This window comes from Tachypleus tridentatus, chromosome 6 (assembly GCF_004210375.1).
Source record: "Tachypleus tridentatus isolate NWPU-2018 chromosome 6, ASM421037v1, whole genome shotgun sequence".
Lineage (NCBI taxonomy): Eukaryota > Metazoa > Arthropoda > Merostomata > Xiphosura > Limulidae > Tachypleus > Tachypleus tridentatus.
Genome location: NC_134830.1, coordinates 149899233 through 149919045, shown reverse-complemented (window position 1 = coordinate 149919045; position 19813 = coordinate 149899233). Strand labels below are relative to the sequence as shown.

Genomic DNA, 19813 nt, shown 5'->3' with positions numbered 1-19813 from the left:
TTTACTGATTTGATAATGTTATTTTACAGTACACTCGGCTAATATGGTATAGCTAATACATAAGGTAATATTAAACAGGTAATGTGAATTTTTTCAAGTCAAAGGTGAAAAAAGATCTTGCTTTATACGTAACAAGTGTTAAAAGATGAAATGTTGTGATTCAAGTCAACACTTAACATGAACTTTCAAAGCAACATGTGTAAAGAACAACGTACCATTGTTTCTTTATCTGAAGTCTCCATTTGTTCTACGTTCTGACCAAGAAGTTGCAAAACTGTCCGACTGAAGTCCACAAAAGTGTCTCCAGCTTTGCTCTCTTCAAATGTAGAAACAATTTCTTCACATATAGAAAACCACAAACAATCTATTTATGATGGTAAAGTAGCTGTACAGACACGAATCATGCATAGTCAAAATGATTAAGTTTAGGAAGACATAAGTGAGAACATATTAGATATACCAAGTTACTAAAATTATTCAGTTTTCTTTCATAAAATAGTAAATATAAAACAAAAAACGTTAATCAGTAACCTAAATATTGATTTTTACCATTAAACAAAAATAAGTAAAGAATTATAATCTATTCTTATAAAAATTGGTGTAAGGTATAAAAAATAAAATAGAAATAATTTGAAACAATTACAAGTTGATTTAACTTGACCTTTGATCTGTGACTTCCAAAAGATAATCCGGTCTAGAATTTTGTATTTAGTATCTATTATAAAATTTTAGTCAAAATCCATCCATCCAACCTCAAGCTATCATGTCCACAAGATCCCTCCCCACTAGTACAGTGGTAAGTCTATGGATTTACACCACCATAACCAGGGGTTCCATTCCCCTCAGTGGGCTCAGCAGATAGCCCAATGTGGCTTTGTTATAAGAAAAAAACACATACATGTTCACAAGACTGGAATGGGTGGACAAACAGGGTGGGGGTGGAAGGACGTACAAATGACCACTTCATTAAATATTCAACAACTTATAGGCTCATAAAATAGTAATACAGACATGACTAACCTTCCCAGATGCCATGTAGGAGAGAATGTGATGATGCAAGAGGAGATTGCAAAACACTTTTTGCTAAATTTATTTCATGGTTATTCACTGCTACTATCAACGGCAGTACCTCAATGAAAAGTTTAGTGTGACCAGCACCCGGCCTGGTACTTTTAGTAAACAGAAGTTCAAGTGCTTTTGCCCTCACTTGACACCTACATAAAAAATTGATTCAATTTGAAAGTTCCCCATCTATTGAAGAAAGACACTTTTATTCTAATGCCTTATTTCATTACTTAAAACAAAACAACTAATTGCTTGTAACATGTAATTTACTAAGGCTTCCTAGACAATTATAAAAAAAATGGCAAAATGTTACTTCAGACAGATTTATCAGTAATTTGTGATGTTTGGGAAAGAATGCATTGATTGTTGCATTCCAGGAACACACAATTCACAAAGATTTGGTAGTTTAAACAACTTTAAAATATTCAGCAAAAAAATAAAAGAAATCCAAAACATAAATTAACAATGCAAGGAAGAAAAGTTTTCCAATTTTCTAGTTTTAAAAAGTAACACTAGTCCATAATATGTAAAATCTTTAGGGTAAAATATATAAATTAAATTAACAATGCAAGGAAGAAATGTTTTGCAATCTTCTAGTTCTGAAATATAACATTGTAATTCAGAGTATGTAAAATCTTCTTGATAAAATTAGGTTTTTCATGTTTGATTTTTAACTGATCAAAAATCCAACTACATCATTTAAATTTACTATAAAAAAGTTTGTTTTGTTTTCAACATCTTGTATTTGTCTAATTAAACATTTCCACCAGTGGAAACAATGAAAACTCTCAGTAGACTAGAACTTGTTAATCAGATGACCAGTTAGTAAAATACATTTTACAATGCTCAAGCATGTTTAAAATCATAATTATAATTCATTTTACCATTTTCTATGATTGTTATTTGGTTGTTTCTTCACTATATTCATCAATATAGGTGTAATGTCATCATCTGATAGGTAGGTAGTCAAAACCTAAATTAATAAAATGTTTCTATTAGACAAAGATATAGGTTTTACCTTCTCCAAAACACACATTTTATTATATAAAAAAATTCTCGTATCAAAAGATTTGCTGTTGAGTTTCTTAGGTTATCATAATGTAATTAGACACCTCACCCTACTCACGTAAAGTTGCTGATCTGGTACATAATAGTTCTTGCTCTAAAAGGTTCTTCTAAGTTTCAAACTTTCAGACTGTCTTTTATATTATTCTTGATATTTGTTTCAACTAAATAATCTAAAGTTTAAAGAATTTTAAGAGAATAAGAATATGTTAGCAAAATGCTGAGTTTTGTAATTTTTTTAATCATCATCTTCCAGAAATAAAATTATATATAAAACTTAACAATTTTGTAACCCAATCATTAATTTCTGTTTCTCTGTAACCATTAATTATACCAATTTTGTTTTATAAAGGATTTTAAACCCATTTTGATACATCCTGTGAAAAAAGTACAAATTGTGTATCAAGCAGTACTAGGCGAAAGACAGAACAAACTGAACAATGCTGCACTAAGCCTTAAGATATGGTAATGGTTATCACAATGCACTAGGCTTAAAGGTATACAGGGTGGCCAGTAAGTCCCCACCCATCCATATGTTATATTCAATTACGCATGTATTATATTTTTTTTTTTTTTTTTTTTGAGAGAGAAACTGTTTGAAACTGGCAATATTAAGGATGCACCTCGTTCAGGAAGACCAGTTATACGTAGAGAGTTGTGCTGGTGTGGAAGAGTCAATAATTAACTGGATACATAAGATATATGGATGGGTAGGGACTTACAAGCCACCCTGTAAATATATAAAAACACCAGCTAGTGTGACATAGAAGTTGTGACAAATGACATCAAATTCTAAGCTTGAAGTTTGAACAATGGGTGTCAAGCTGCACTAAGCCTAAAGTCATAACAAAGCATAATGGCTACATTAGGCTTACCTTCTATTCGTTAATAAACTATATTGTGTCTCTTAAAGTAACATTTATTTCATGTCAGATACAAACAGCAAAGTGATGTAGAGGTCTGATTACTTATTCAGTTGCTGACATTAATTAATATTTGCTTGATTTAACATAAAGCTGAAAAACAGCTCTCTGTGCAGTGTCCAACAAGGTGACTGAATCTCAAATTTTAAGGTAATCTAAAAACTTACAGCTCAAAGCTATAGTTTTGCACACCTCTGATTTGAAATACAAAGGGAAAAAATACAGGTCATAAGAAAAAACGTCAAGAGTTTGAAAGATTTTTATTACAAATATTAGGTTATGGTTCAATTATAGTAAATTAAATCTAATCTTATCTGATTAATTACAAACTACAAGCAACAAAAATAACTAATATTTACTCATTTCTAAATTTATTTCTTAGTGGTTTCATCAGGTTTTATATTTGTTTCTTTTAAATAACACTATAATAAACAATCATAAAACCACCAAAAGAAGTCATAAGACAACAAATTAGGCTTAGAATGTCACTGAAACAAAACCTGGTTTTTCATTTTCCCTTGTGTTTTACTTAGCTGAGAGTATTTGTTAACTTTTTTACATGTAGAGTTGTATCATCCTTTTATTATTTTAGCCTGAGTCATAACTAACAACCTATAACTTTAATCCTAACCTACAATTTATCCCTAACTCCACTTACCAGCTTCTTCAACACACTTTATTCTAAACTTTTCATACACTACTTGTTGGTTACAGTTCTTAAATAATACAGAAGTTACACACACACAAAAGTAAGTACTGTAATTAATCCTAAAAGGTATTCGATATTAAAATTAAAACAAATTTTTGGCCTTCTTACTTACTACTACATGTTATGGTATAAAATAAATATTGAGGCTGTTTAGTCTGAGACCTCCACAGCTACAGTTTACTTACCATGTAAAAAACATACAACAAATAATTCAGATTGTCTTCATGTAATGCATTAACTAGTCAGTGAATGTTTAATAAAATATACATAAAATTCTTATGGTGGTTGTATATAATTTTGTATGACACATAACCTATACAACTTTTAGTTTCTGCAAGATGTAGCTCTTATAATAATAGAAACATCACTTTGTAAAAAGGTAATGTTGAAAAACTAGTTAATATTTAATAATCTTAAAAAAATTCTTACCTTTCTATACTTTAACACCTTTGCTACAACTATAGGACTTTCATCTGCTAATCTTGACTGTAGGTTCTCACTAATAAACTCAACATCCAGATCCTAATTAAAACCAAAGAATGTAAATCTGGAAGAACGTTCTTCTCAGTCAACACATTTTGTTACGTATTTTAATAACTAAGTAGTTATCATCTTTACTTAACACAACTATTTAGTGTTATTTTATATATAAACTTGAAGTTGAGGTTGGTCCAATTTCAGGAAAAAGAGGTGTTGTGTGTCATGGATACAGTCTTAACTTGCAATGTTTAGTTACACCAGTATGATGTACAGTCATTTTGTGTTTCAAAGTCACGTCTAGTAGACGGCCACTCCTTATAAAATATTCCTTAAGCCTTGAGAAGCTTTATAGAGAAAACACATCTGGCAAGTCCAATGGTTTATTAGGCCTCAGGTATTCACCTATACATATATAACCACTACTAGTACTCTTTATTTAGTGGTCACCACAGTTTTAATATAAAACTACATCATGCTAATAAAACTCCAATTTCAATAAAACATCTAAAAGTGTAGGTCAACTAAAAACATAATTCAATTCTACAAAACAATTAATTCATTTTACACAACTATATCTTTAGGCCTAACATTATTCACTTGGATAAAATTTAAGAAAAACCAAAGACACTCCAGATAAATATAAAAGAACATATTTTTATTTAAACCAACATTTTGCTTTTGTGGTTTTTTAAGGTTAATATATGTAACTTTTTGATATTAGAGTATTCATTAAATTATAAAACCGCTTGTTATGTTCTTTCCTTAACTTTTATCAAACTGTTTGAACCCCTCCAGTATGCACCACTAATTTTGACAGACCTACATTATTTAATTTTGTTTAAATTAAACAACACTTTTCTAGTGTTGGATATCAAGAATTGTGCATGTACTCAAATGTAGTCATCCTTCTTTTCAAATAACTAAACAAGCCCTAAAAGTTCCAGAACAAATAGCCATTTGTAGAATTTAGCACAAAACTACTTAAGGTTTATTTATGCTAGTGGTCCCTAGTTTAGTAGTGACAGACATGATGGAAAGCAGCTAGTCAATCCCATCTCACTAGACTTAATACAAAAGGTGAAAGCTAAGCTAATTTTTCCATCTCATGTTGGTCTGATATTAAAACTAATTGTGATAGTTTCTATCTACAAAATTTAGGACTTTTTCTCCTGTTTATTTCTATAAACACTTTCAAAACAAACAACAAAAAATGTTACGTAAATTAACGACACTCAGTTTTTACACGTAAACAGAAACCTGGAATTCTCCGAGATATAATCCATGCCAACCAAACTTTTAAAACATCAGTTCCTGATATCTTAAGGACTTCTTTGGTTTGAAATTTACTATATTTAAAGTTTTAGAACTCTATTAATTGCTGGTAACTTACAGATTTCTTTTTATTTCTCTCTGAAACTTCACATGCAAGTGTTTCTACTGCTAACATCCTGATATTATCATTAGGATGGTTTAAGCCTAAATACAGATTTGCACTTCCACCAGGAAGCAGCTTATGTTTGGATCCAGAAAAATTATTCAGTAATTTTTGAACGACAACTCGTTTTTTTGTTGGGACATCTTGAATAAATTTTCCAACAGCCTGGTCAAAACAAACAGGATACCTGGAACAAATAATAGAAAACTTTTTTTTGATTCAGAAAAGTAATCTATAGACTAAGATATGTAATAACACACTTCATTCTGAGCATGCATGCTGATAAAGCAATCTCCTATACTGAGACACACCCCATACTGACAAAATAAAATTTTAAAGGGTATTCATAAGTAGCTCAAAAACACTTAAAAATATTCCCCCAACAACAGAATAATTGATATCTAAAAAATAAAGAGAAACAGAAGTACTCACTATACAGGGTGTTCCAAAAGTCACATGCAATCTCTTTTTTTATTTTTTTTACTTCTTTATAAATTTGCTTTAAATTGGATTGAAGAAATGTTTTGAGCTAAGCCACACTGGGGCTACCTGCTGTGTCCATTACAGATAATCAATTTCAAATTTTAGCACTGAAAGTCCATCAACTCACTGTTGTCCCACCAGTGATATGATGGTGATCTAGACATGACAGTCATGTAATCTACTGATTGTGAGAATATTCTGTAGTTGTGTGAAGATATTCACCTGATGTGATTAGCTTTTGGAAAACCACACACAATATCGGTAAGAAAACATATGACAGGCAAGAAAAATAGTAGAAAACACTACATTACAAAATCATCTGACAAGAGATGTGATGGTAAACACTATACAACAAAATCATCTAACAAGAGACGTGATGGTAAACACTACATTACAAAATCATCTGACAATAGATGTCATGGTAAACACTACATTACAAATCATCTGACAATAGATGTCATGGTAAACACTACATTACAAAATCATCTGACAATAGATGTGATGGTAACACTACATTACAAAATCATCTGACAATAGATGTGATGGTAAACACTACATTACAAAATCATCTGACAATAGATGTGATGGTAAACACTATACAACAAAATCATCTGACAATAGATGTGATGGTAAACACTACATTACAAAATTATCTGACAATAGATGTGATGGTAAACACTACATTACAAAATCATCTGACAATAGATGTGATGGTAAACACTACATTACAAAATCATCTGACAATAGATGTGATGGTAAACACTATACAACAAAATCATCTGACAATAGATGTGATGGTAAACACTACATTACAAAATCATCTGACAATAGATGTGATGGTAAACACTACATTACAAAATCATCTGATAATAGATGTGATGGTAAACACTATACAACAAAATCTAACAAGAGATGTGATGGTAAACACTATACAACAAAATCATCTAACAAGAGATGTGATGGTAAACACTACATTACAAAATCATCTGACAATAGATGTGATGGTAAACACTATACAACAAAATCTAACAAGAGATGTGATGGTAAACACTATACAACAAAATCATCTAACAAGAGATGTGATGGTAAACACTACATTACAAAATCATCTAACAAGAGATGTGATGGTAAACACTACATTACAAAATCATCTGATAATAGATGTCATGGTAAACACTACATTACAAAATTATCTGACAATAGATGTGATGGTAAACACTATACAACAAAATCATCTAACAAGAGATGTGATGGTAAACACTATACAACAAAATTATCTGACAATAGATGTGATGGTAAACACTATACAACAAAATCTAACAAGAGATGTGATGGTAAACACTATACAACAAAATCATCTAACAAGAGATGTGATGGTAAACACTACATTACAAAATCATCTGACAATAGATGTGATGGTAAACACTACATTACAAAATTATCTGACAATAGATGTGATGGTAAACACTATACAACAAAATCATCTAACAAGAGATGTGATGGTAAACACTATACAACAAAATCATCTAACAAGAGATGTGATGGTAAACACTATACAACAAAATCATCTGACAATAGATGTGATGGTAAACACTACATTACAAAATTATCTGACAATAGATGTGATGGTAAACACTATACAACAAAATCATCTAACAAGAGATGTGATGGTAAACACTACATTACAAAATCATCTGACAATAGATGTGATGGTAAACACTATACAACAAAATCATCTGACAATAGATGTGATGGTAAACACTATACAACAAAATCATCTGACAACAGATGTGATGGTAAACACTACATTACAAAATCATCTGACAATAGATGTGATGGTAAACACTACATTACAAAATCATCTGACAATAGATGTGATGGTAAACACTACATTACAAAATCATCTGACAAGAAACATGATGGTAAACACTACATTACAAAATTATCTGACAAGAGATGTGATGGTAAACACTATACAACAAAATCATCTAACAAGAGACATGATGGTAAACACTACATTACAAAATCATTTGACAATAGATGTGATGGTAAACACTACATTACAAAATCATCTGACAATAGATGTGATGGTAAACACTATACAACAAAATCATCTGACAATAGATGTGATGGTAAACACTATACAACAAAATCATTTGACAATAGATGTGATGGTAAACACTACATTACAAAATCATCTGACAATAGATGTGATGGTAAACACTACATTACAAAATCATCTGACAATAGATGTGATGGTAAACACTACATTACAAAATCATCTGATAATAGATGTGATGGTAAACACTACATTACAAAATCATCTGATAATAGATGTGATGGTAAACACTACATTACAAAATCATCTGACAATAGATGTGATGGTAAACACTACATTACAAAATCATCTGACAATAGATGTGATGGTAAATGTAATTTTTGTAATGTCGATCATTCACTTTCCACAAACTGTCAGACAAACAGTATTTAGCCTACAAAAAATAGTACAGTACAAACCTCCTCTCTAAACGTTGTAACAACAATCCAGCTTTCTTGATTAAAGGGTTCTGCCATTTCTGAGATCGAGACGGTTTCTGTAGATTTACCTTTATTAAATGCTTTTGTTTTTGTGCTCTACCAACATCTTTTGTATACATCTTCATAAAATATTGCAGTATTAACCTGAGAGGAACAGTAAATATTATATTAACAATATCTCATGATTCAAACTAGTACACAATATTTGTTGTATATCATACCACTTTAGGCTGTGACTGGATGGTGTTATTACCAAGTATGCTCATGGATTTGAGGTTACAATGCACTGCACTAAAATTACTGTAATTATGAGAAAACATTATATCTTTACTAACAAAAACGTCTTTATTTAATTAGAAACAATGCAGATGAATGTTCTTTTTGTGCAAATTTAATTACAGCTAAGCAAATATGAATATTCTAGAACATACTTCCAGTAACTGAAGACAGTTATAGTAACCCTACAGATGTAGACATTACATATTCCAAAACTGTCAAACAAAAGTTTAACTAGCCAAGAAAAAGTATAACAGTTGTCCTTACCTCACCAGGAAAGGCGGCTTCTTTACCCTCAGATCTACAGTTTTATGAGAGAAGAGAGTAAACGGCGTTTTTTCACACTTTTTGCAGTTTCTGACAAAGATGCAGGGACCAACTTTTGGAAAAATGGTCGAAGAATAGGTCCAAGATGATATTCGTGACACAAGTGCTCCAAGCTCCCAATTACATCCTTTGAACACAAGGCCAGAAATCCTCTAAAAGTGAACCAGGTGATGTTAGTCAAAAATGATTGGTTTTCCTTCATCCGTGCACTTGACACTTGGAAGTACATACTGTAAACTAGTCATACTAATGAAACTAATAGTATTATTTCACACTTAAGAAATTCAGCAGATTAGTTTGGGAATGAGTTCTTCATAAAAATGTTGGAAAGAAGTCATTAATTGTAGTTACCTGACTTCTACAGGAACATTAATGTTGTGAATCAATATGGAATGTCATCAAAATTATGAATGCTTAAACAGTTTATAGTTATTCAAACAATGAATCCTCTGATACTTTTTACTATCACCATTATATTAGAAGTTTACCCATACAAGTGAAACACAGATGCTTTAACTCAAATACGAATACTTTTAGTTTTAACTTGGCTGTTTATTAAGGACAGAACATGGTTGTGATCTGCAGTCCAGACTTCTTAGTAAATAATAGTAATCTGTAAAAGTCTTTAAAACTAAACTTTATTAAAAATTGAACCAAATCTTTGATCTACATGCCTGCATTGTAAGTTCTGCACAAAGCTAAACAAGGACTATCTAAACTAGAAGACAGCTAGTTAATGTCACCAACACTTGGGCTACTCTTTTACCAACAAACAGTGGGACTGACTGCCTCTCACAGCTGAGGGGGTAAACATTTCAGTTAAGAGGATTTGAACCTGTAATTCACAGATTGTGAGTGGAGCACCCTAACCATCAGGTCTTAAAACAAAGTTACTTAATTGAATGTTATAAGGATTTTAAGTTTAATACACAAACCATTAGTAACAGATATGTAACTTAATATAATCATGTAATAATATTGTGTGTCTGTAAAGGGTAAAGAAATGTGTTTCAGAACAGTTACTATATTAATTACATTAGTTGTAAAAGCCAATTAAAATCAGCACTATAAAACAATAAAGTATTTAATATAAATTGAGCCTTAAAATTATTTCAAAATTCCCTTGCAAAGTATTTCAGTCATTACCTTAGTCATAATAGAAATAGTACATGGTGATAGCAACCAAAAATGTTGGGTATATCCCATCTAGCAGAAAAAACACAGATGAAGAACAAGTTAACAGTCATCAAGTTATTGATATGAGACTCAACTCTGCACACTCATTGGATTCCTGCTCCCGATAACTTCAAGAGTTAAGTTTCATTTTACTTATCACCAGATGTCATCTTTTTCTTATTCTTATTTTAACTAGAGAGAGCAGTCACCTTCCCACAATTATCTGCAGGCAGTGAAGGGTGATATAGATGTGGGACATTGTGGGCTTGACTCCCACATCTTGCTCTCCTAATTTATATTCTTCTTATGTGAGACTATCAAACTGGAGGTTCAGACTGACAGACAGTGTATTCCCACTGCAGTGTGGGTCCTGTTTCTTCAGTCACCTCCAAAACCTAGGATACATTTTATAATCCCACGTTGTAGCTTGTATGTACCCTAGAATCTTCTTAAAAGATGCAGCATACTTTGTATAATTTTAATGTATTTTGTTTATGGCTTACAAATTTATGGTTATAATATAATTAATGAGAAGTTGGGATTTGCTGTTTTTAATGCAGTCCTTCCTCATAATTTTCTTTTCTTACTTAACTCCACTTAAATATAATTATTTAATCTCATTAAAATTATATATATTTAATTTGTGTTACAAAATTTAGCTTTTCCCCAATCAACAGACAATTATTTTCAACAAAAGACAACTTTTAATTTTAAATTTTTATTTTAGTAATTCTGACGTGTCTTCTCAGCCAAGTAAACTTAGCATTTATCTTAAGTTTCGTCCTATGTAAATTGTTTTGATCACAAGTAACATAGAGTACTTACAGACGAGGAAAACGGCGTAGATTCTGGTATTGAAAGATAACTAGCAAACAAACAAAACCTTGCATTGTCAATTCAGGCTGCAGATGCTGAAATTATTAAAAAAAAATTTAAATATTAATTTCAAACTTAAATTAGGCATAACAATATTATTAGGGTACAGTATATAGTACCTTGTAATTATATCATACAAACTAAAACTATAAACATCTGGTTTATTAAACTGATATCCATTACAATGTTAGTGAAAACTTAAACCACCAGCATGCTGTTCTGAGACAACCAGTAAACAACTCGTGTTCTTAATTGAAGGACACAAAAAATTGTGGTTTTTACAGCTGCTAAAGTGTCTCGTGCACAGAGCTTTCTTAATATTACTGTTTTGTTCACCACCAAAAAGAGTAAACACGCTGACTGATTCTTTGTTTGCTAAAGTAATTATTTTAAAAGGTTTACAACAGCACGTTAGCCACAATAGTTCAAAATTTTAAATTTCAAGAGTCAATGGACAGTGTATTATCTACCAAAGTTATAAGTCACTATTATAACAGTACAACAATATAATGAAGATTACAGCAAATTATGCTCACCAACTAAGCTGCCATGACAACACATATACAATAAACAAAAGCTTAGGTTTAGAGGTAAAGATAAGTATCTCAAATAAGACAACCTGTCCACACTCTCATACAACTTGTTGCTCATAAATTAACTCAAATAAGACAACCTGTGCACACTCTCATACAACTTGTTGCTCATAAATTAACTCAAATAAGACAACCTGTGCACACTCTCATACAACTTGTTGCTCATAAATTAACTCAAATAAGACAACCTGTCCACACTCTCATACAACTTGTTGCTCATAAATTAACTCAAATAAGACAACCTGTGCACACTCTCATACAACTTGTTGCTCATAAATTAACTCAAATAAGACAACCTGTCCACACTCTCATACAACTTGTTGCTCATAAACAATCAACTGTTGATTAGTAACAACAGTTCACAAGCAAACATAATATAACTTATCACCTTGCTAATCTTAACAACCAATTTCTCGCACAATGATGACATTAGGTGAGTTTTTCGCATCAATTGACACAGTATCATGTAGGTGGCAGCACAGTAGTCCTTATCACCACTCTTCAATCCCTTCAGAACAAAAGGAAGTAATGTTGCCACTATCTCTTCAGTCACTTTGTCTGCATACTCCAGAGCCCCCAAAACAGACGACATGTAAAAAGACGTAACAGTCCGGTGTGCTGGGTGCGTTTTTAGTTGATGAATCTACAAAATAGGACAGGACTTAAATAAACTTAATATTTAATAAAGTTCTTATTTATAGAGTTCAGAATGCAATGTTTCATCAGCTGTGTATCCTTGCTGTAAAACATACTTCTGGCCTTAAAATCAATAATATCTCAATATTCAGCAGAGATTTAGGTCAGTCCAAAGTACATACTCTAAATAAACAATACAAACAATTTTTGAAATTAAACTATAATAATACAAACAAAAATAACAAAACTAAGAATATTTAACATTCTAACTAATACTGTTAATCAAAGTAACATTAAAGGTATAACAGAATGCACCACAGTGAAGACAAACACACTAGTATTCAGCCCTCAACAGTGTTTAAAATCTTACCAATAGATACCTACACTTCTACAGGTAACCCATCATTATTCTAAATGTCTTACCTCAACAGACGCCTACACTTGTAGAAGTAACCCATCAGAATTCTAAATGTCTTACCAACACACACCTATACTTGTAGAGGTAATCCATCATTATTCTAAATGTCTTACCAACAGACACCTACACTTGTACAGGTAACCCATCATTATTCTAAATGTCTTACCAATAGACACCTCCACCTGTACAGGTAACCCATCATTATTCTAAATGTCTTACCAACAGACACCTCCACCTGTACAGGTAACCCATCATTATTCTAAATGTCTTACCAACAGACACCTCCACCTGTACAGGTAACCCATCATTATTCTAAATGTCTTACCAACAGACACCTCCACCTGTACAGGTAACCCATCATTATTCTAAATGTCTTACCAACAGACACCTCCACCTGTACGGGTAACCCATCATTATTCTAAATGTCTTACCAACAGACACCTCCACCTGTACAGGTAACCCATCATTATTCTAAATGTCTTACCAACAGACACCTCCACCTGTACAGGTAACCCATCATTATTCTAAATGTCTTACCAACAGACACCTCCACCTGTACAGGTAACCCATCATTATTCTAAATGTCTTACCAACAGACACCTCCACCTGTACAGGTAACCCATCATTATTCTAAATGTCTTACCAACAGACACCTCCACCTGTACAGGTAACCCATCATTATTCTAAATGTCTTACCAACAGACACCTCCACCTGTACAGGTAACCCATCATTATTCTAAATGTCTTACCAACAGACACCTCCACCTGTACAGGTAACCCATCATTATTCTAAATGTCTTACCAACAGACACCTCCACCTGTACAGGTAACCCATCATTATTCTAAATGTCTTACCAACAGACACCTCCACCTGTACAGGTAACCCATTATTATTCTAAATGTCTTACCAACAGACACCTACACTTGTACAGGTAACCCATCATTATTCTAAATGTCTTACCAACAGACACCTACACCTGTACAGGTAACCCATCATTATTCTAAATGTCTTACCAACAGACACCTACACCTGTACAGGTAACCCATCATTATTCTAAATGTCTTACCAACAGACACCTACACTTGTACAGGTAACCCATCATTATTCTAAATGTCTTACCAACAGACACCTCCACCTGTACAGGTAACCCATCATTATTCTAAATGTCTTACCAACAGACACCTACACTTGTACAGGTAACCCATCATTATTCTAAATGTCTTACCAACAGACACCTCCACCTGTACAGGTAACCTATCATTATTCTAAATGTCTTACCAACAGACACCTACACCTGTACAGGTAACCCAGTGTAAGTAACACCTACACCTGTACAGGTAACCCATCATTATTCTAAATGTCTTACCAACAGACACCTCCACCTGTACAGGTAATCCATCATTATTCTAAATGTCTTACCAACAGACACCTACACTTGTACAGGTAACCTATCATTATTCTAAATGTCTTACCAACAGACACCTACACTTGTACAGGTAACCCATCATTATTCTAAATGTCTTACCAACAGACACCTACACTTGTACAGGTAACCCATCATTATTCTAAATGTCTTACCTCAAGAGACACCTCCACCTGTACAGATAACCTATCATAATTCTAAATGTCTTACCAACAGACACCTACACCTGTACAGGTAACCCAGTGTAAGTAACACCTTCACCTGTACAGGTAACCCAGTGTAAGTAACACCTATGAAATGGTTTAAAACTCATGAATTCTTCTTCCCGTATTGATGAACATAAATCTATGTTCATATTCTTCATGCTTTAACTTCATGTTGTGTTATATTATATTTTATATGTTTATAGATATAAAAAAATCTTTATACACAAGACTAGTGTTTCAATTTTATTTTCAAATAGCACACAAGTTTTACTGGTAAATCCTTGGATTGAAACTCACTTTGTTATATCACGACTTAAAATAAAACTATGTGGTCTATTTATAAGATTGTTTTCATAAATTTTGCACAAAGATTGGTGAGGACTATCTGCACTAGCCATCTCTAATTTTGCAGTGTAAGACTAGAGGGAAGGCAGCTAATCATCACCACCCACCACCAACTCTTGGGCTACTCTTTTACTGACAAATAGTGGGATTGATTGTACCATTATAACGCCCTCAGGGCTGAAAGACTGAGAATTTGTGGTGTGAAGAGAATTTGAACCTGCTACCCTCAGGTTTCGAGCTGAGCACCTTAACCACCTGGCCAAGCCATGCCCACTTACTGCTAGGCCACTGAAAGATAAGGAATGTTTTTATGAGAAAACTAAATCACATGCGAATGATAATTTCTGGGATATTTCTAATGGTGAGGTGTTGGTTTATTAGAAAGTAATTATGCCTCAGAAAATTAGAAGAAAGAAATTTAAACAAAAATATTTTGAACTAAAACAGTATTTTCTAATAATGTTTGGGAAGACAACTAAATTGATAAAAAATAAAAATAATTTTCATAATTGTTTAGCCTTTTGGGTTATTCTACACAATATGATGTATCAGGTTTTGTAACCTTCTATTCTTCTGTAATGCTAAAATTTCTTTTTAAGAATTCTAACACAAATATGGTAACTAGAAACAGTTTAGGCTAGTGAAAGTGTGAAACACAGTGAACTTTGTTTTTCACAATTAACAAAATGTGTTCTAGTATGTTTTCAGCTCTATGGGAAACAAAACCAATAATTAATATCCAGAAGATAAAAATTGTTTTTTTTTAATGTGATCCTAATGAAGAAATAATGAAGCAAACATATAAATAAAATAAAAAAAATCCTAAAATTTGAGGATTTCTATTAATCCTTTACTAATAACAAGAAAGACTTCCTTGCTATAATTAGTACAGAATTGTCTTGAGAAGAACCAAAACTGGTGCAAAAGTGTCTTTGTGTGAACACAAATTATTTTAACAGTGTTAATTTTGGTTCTTCAAAAAGGGTCTACATATCTATAAATAGAGCCAAAGGTTTAAGAAACAAAACAAAAAACAGTTTTTACCTTAAGAGTTTCTGGAACAAGATTGCATATGAATTTCATAAAACTGATATCTTTGTAACAATGGTTGAGTAGAGTGACCTTAGGAAGAGGAACTCCAGGTTTCTAAAAAAGAAACAAATCATATATTGTTGGAGTAACACCATACAGCTAGAAAAGCAACTAACATCATATACAGCTCAAATTATCCTTCTCACAGTTACCCTTCTATATTAAAGTTGATATACAGCTCAAATTATCCTTCTCAAAGTTACCCTTCTATACTAAAGATGATATACAGCTCAAATTATCCTTCTCAAAGTTACCCTTCCATATTAAAGTTGATATACAGCTCAAATTATCCTTCTCAAAGTTACCCTTCTATATTAAAGTTGATATACAGCTCAAATTATCCTTCTCAAAGTTACCCTTCCATATTAAAGTTGATATACAGCTCAAATTATCCTTCTCAAAGTTACCCTTCCATATTAAAGTTGATATACAGCTCAATTTATCCTTCTCAAAGTTACCCTTTCATATTAAAGTTGATATACAGCTCAAATTATCCTTCTCAAAGTTACCCTTCCATATTAAAGATGATATACAGCTCAAATTATCCTTCTCAAAGTTACCCTTCCATATTAAAGTTTTAATCTTGTTTTTTTCTTTGGTTCATACTTTTCTCTCAACTGACAAAATGTAAATCTGTAAACATTATTATTTAACTACTACTTAAACTAATTGTTACTGGCTTTATGATCTTACACTAAAATATAGAACATGTAGTAGCTTTATACCTGCAAGGGCTTCAACCAGTGCCAACGACTGGTAGCATCGTTCAGGTTAAGAAGCTGGATTACTGCGTACAAAGATGCGAGTCTGGGTACGTGCAGAATACAAGCAATTAAATCATCCACATTGTAAACATGAATGTGAAATCTGAAAACAAAACCAGAACTTTGGAATGTAATTACAAACTACAAGTAAGAGAAAATTATCAAAGATAAATACTAGTTAATTACTAGTTGATTTTACAGTTAAATAAGTCACCTAATGAAAAATTACATTCTTTTTACATAAATTATAGGATAGAAGTTTTAACAAACACTTTAGGTAGTGTTGATTTCTTATTTTCACACCAATTAAACTTAAAACCTAATACAACTATGATGGTTCAATTAAGTCCTTTATCATTGGTAAAGCAAGAATTCAACAATTTAACAACCACATGTAATAACTGTTAGTAAAGTAAGAAATGAATAAATTAACCACATGTAATAACTGTTGCTAAAGTAAAAAATGAATAAATTAACCACATGTAATAACTGTTGCTAAAGTAAGAAATGAATAAATTAACCACATGTAATAACTGTTGCTAAAGTAAAAAATGAATAAATTAACCACATGTAATAACTGTTGCTAAAGTAAGAAATGAATAAATTAACCACATGTAATAACTGTTGCTAAAGTAAAAAATGAATAAATTAACCACATGTAATAACTGTTGCTAAAGTAAGAAATGAATAAATTAACCACATGTAATAACTGTTGCTAAAGTAAAAATGAATAAATTAACCACATGTAATAACTGTTGCTAAAGTAAGAAATGAATAAATTAACCACATGTAATAACTGTTGCTAAAGTAAAAAATGAATAAATTAACCACATGTAATAACTGTTGCTAAAGTAAAAAATGAATAAATTAACCACATGTAATAACTGTTAGTAAAGTAAGAAATGAATAAATTAACCACATGTAATAACTGTTGCTAAAGTAAAAAATGAATAAATTAACCACATGTAATAACTGTTGCTAAAGTAAGAAATGAATAAATTAACCACATGTAATAACTGTTAGTAAAGTAAGAAATGAATAAATTAACCACATGTAATAACTGTTGCTAAAGTAAGAAATGAATAAATTAACCACATGTAATAACTGTTAGTAAAGTAAGAAATGAATAAATTAACCACATGTAATAACTGTTGCTAAAGTAAAAAATGAATAAATTAACCACATGTAATAACTGTTGCTAAAGTAAGAAATGAATAAATTAACCACATGTAATAACTGTTGCTAAAGTAAAAAATGAATAAATTAACCACATGTAATAACTGTTGCTAAAGTAAAAAATGAATAAATTAACCACATGTAATAACTGTTGCTAAAGTAAAAAATGAATAAATTAACCACATGTAATAACTGTTGCTAAAGTAAAAAATGAATAAATTAACCACATGTAATAACTGTTGCTAAAGTAAAAAATGAATAAATTAACCACATGTAATAACTGTTAGTAAAGTAAGAAATGAATAAATTAACCACATGTAATAACTGTTGCTAAAGTAAAAAATGAATAAATTAACCACATGTAATAACTGTTGCTAAAGTAAGAAATGAATAAATTAACCACATGTAATAACTGTTAGTAAAGTAAGAAATGAATAAATTAACCACATGTAATAACTGTTGCTAAAGTAAGAAATGAATAAATTAACCACATGTAATAACTGTTAGTAAAGTAAGAAATGAATAAATTAACCACATGTAATAACTGTTGCTAAAGTAAGAAATGAATAAATTAACCACATGTAATAACTGTTGCTAAAGTAAGAAATGAATAAATTAACCACATGTAATAACTGTTGCTAAAGTAAAAAATGAATAAATTAACCACATGTAATAACTGTTGCTAAAGTAAAAATGAATAAATTAACCACATGTAATAACTGTTGCTAAAGTAAAAATGAATAAATTAACCACATGTAATAACTGTTGCTAAAGTAAAAAAATGAATAAATTAACCACATGTAATAACTGTTGCTAAAGTAAGAAATGAATAAATTAACCACATGTAATAACTGTTGCTAAAGTAAGAAATGAATAAATTAACCACATGTAATAACTGTTGCTAAAGTAAGAAATGAATAAATTAACCACATGTAATAACTGTTGCTAAAGTAAAAAATGAATAAATTAACCACATGTAATAACTGTTGTTAAAGTAAGAAATGAATAAATTAACCACATGTAATAACTGTTGCTAAAGTAAGAAATGAATAAATTAACCACATGTAATAACTGTTGCTAAAGTAAAAAATGAATAAATTAACCACATGTAATAACTGTTGCTAAAGTAAGAAATGAATAAATTAACCACATGTAATAACTGTTGTTAAAGTAAGAAATGAATAAATTAACCACATGTAATAACTGTTGCTAAAGTAAAAAATGAATAAATTAACCACATGTAATAACTGTTGCTAAAGTAAGAAATGAATAAATTAACCACATGTAATAACTGTTAGTAAAGTAAGAAATGAATAAATTAACCACATGTAATAACTGTTGTTAAAGTAAAAAATGAATAAATTAACCACATGTAATAACTGTTGTTAAAGTAAAAAATGAATAAATTAACCACATGTAATAACTGTTGCTGAAGTAAGAAGTGAATAAATTAACCACATGTAATAACTGTTGCTAAAGTAAAAAATGAATAAATTAACCACATGTAATAACTGTTGCTAAAGTAAGAAATGAATAAATTAACCACATGTAATAACTGTTGCTAAAGTAAGAAATGAATAAATTAACCACATGTAATAACTGTTGCTAAAGTAAAAAATGAATAAATTAACCACATGCAATAACTGTTGCTAAAGTAAAAAATGAATAAATTAACCACATGTAATAACTGTTGCTAAAGTAAAAATGAATAAATTAACCACATGTAATAACTGTTGCTAAAGTAAAATGAATAAATTAACCACATGTAATTATTCTCAAATACCTTTCATGAGGTGAAAACAAAAG

General features: G+C 30.9%; 2 protein-coding genes across 2 annotated transcripts in view; both read right to left on the bottom strand.

Moving 5' to 3' along the window:
- The window catches only part of LOC143251778 (HEAT repeat-containing protein 1-like), a 29761-nt gene extending 20513 nt beyond the window's left edge, over positions 1 to 9248 (bottom strand). The window contains exons 1-7 of the mRNA XM_076503021.1: positions 9242 to 9248; positions 8678 to 8842; positions 5633 to 5864; positions 4192 to 4284; positions 1950 to 2038; positions 1021 to 1214; positions 216 to 316 (exon numbers count right to left, since the gene is read on the bottom strand). Of these exons, the coding sequence (XP_076359136.1) occupies positions 216 to 316; positions 1021 to 1214; positions 1950 to 2038; positions 4192 to 4284; positions 5633 to 5864; positions 8678 to 8823 (855 nt within the window). The 5' untranslated portion in view covers positions 8824 to 8842; positions 9242 to 9248. The remainder of the gene's footprint in view (positions 1 to 215; positions 317 to 1020; positions 1215 to 1949; positions 2039 to 4191; positions 4285 to 5632; positions 5865 to 8677; positions 8843 to 9241) is intronic.
- Positions 9249 to 9275: 27 nt separating this feature from the next.
- The window catches only part of LOC143251777 (HEAT repeat-containing protein 1-like), an 11106-nt gene continuing 568 nt past the window's right edge, over positions 9276 to 19813 (bottom strand). The window contains exons 2-6 of the mRNA XM_076503020.1: positions 16793 to 16972; positions 16020 to 16121; positions 12335 to 12589; positions 11303 to 11388; positions 9276 to 9453 (exon numbers count right to left, since the gene is read on the bottom strand). Of these exons, the coding sequence (XP_076359135.1) occupies positions 9276 to 9453; positions 11303 to 11388; positions 12335 to 12589; positions 16020 to 16121; positions 16793 to 16972 (801 nt within the window). The remainder of the gene's footprint in view (positions 9454 to 11302; positions 11389 to 12334; positions 12590 to 16019; positions 16122 to 16792; positions 16973 to 19813) is intronic.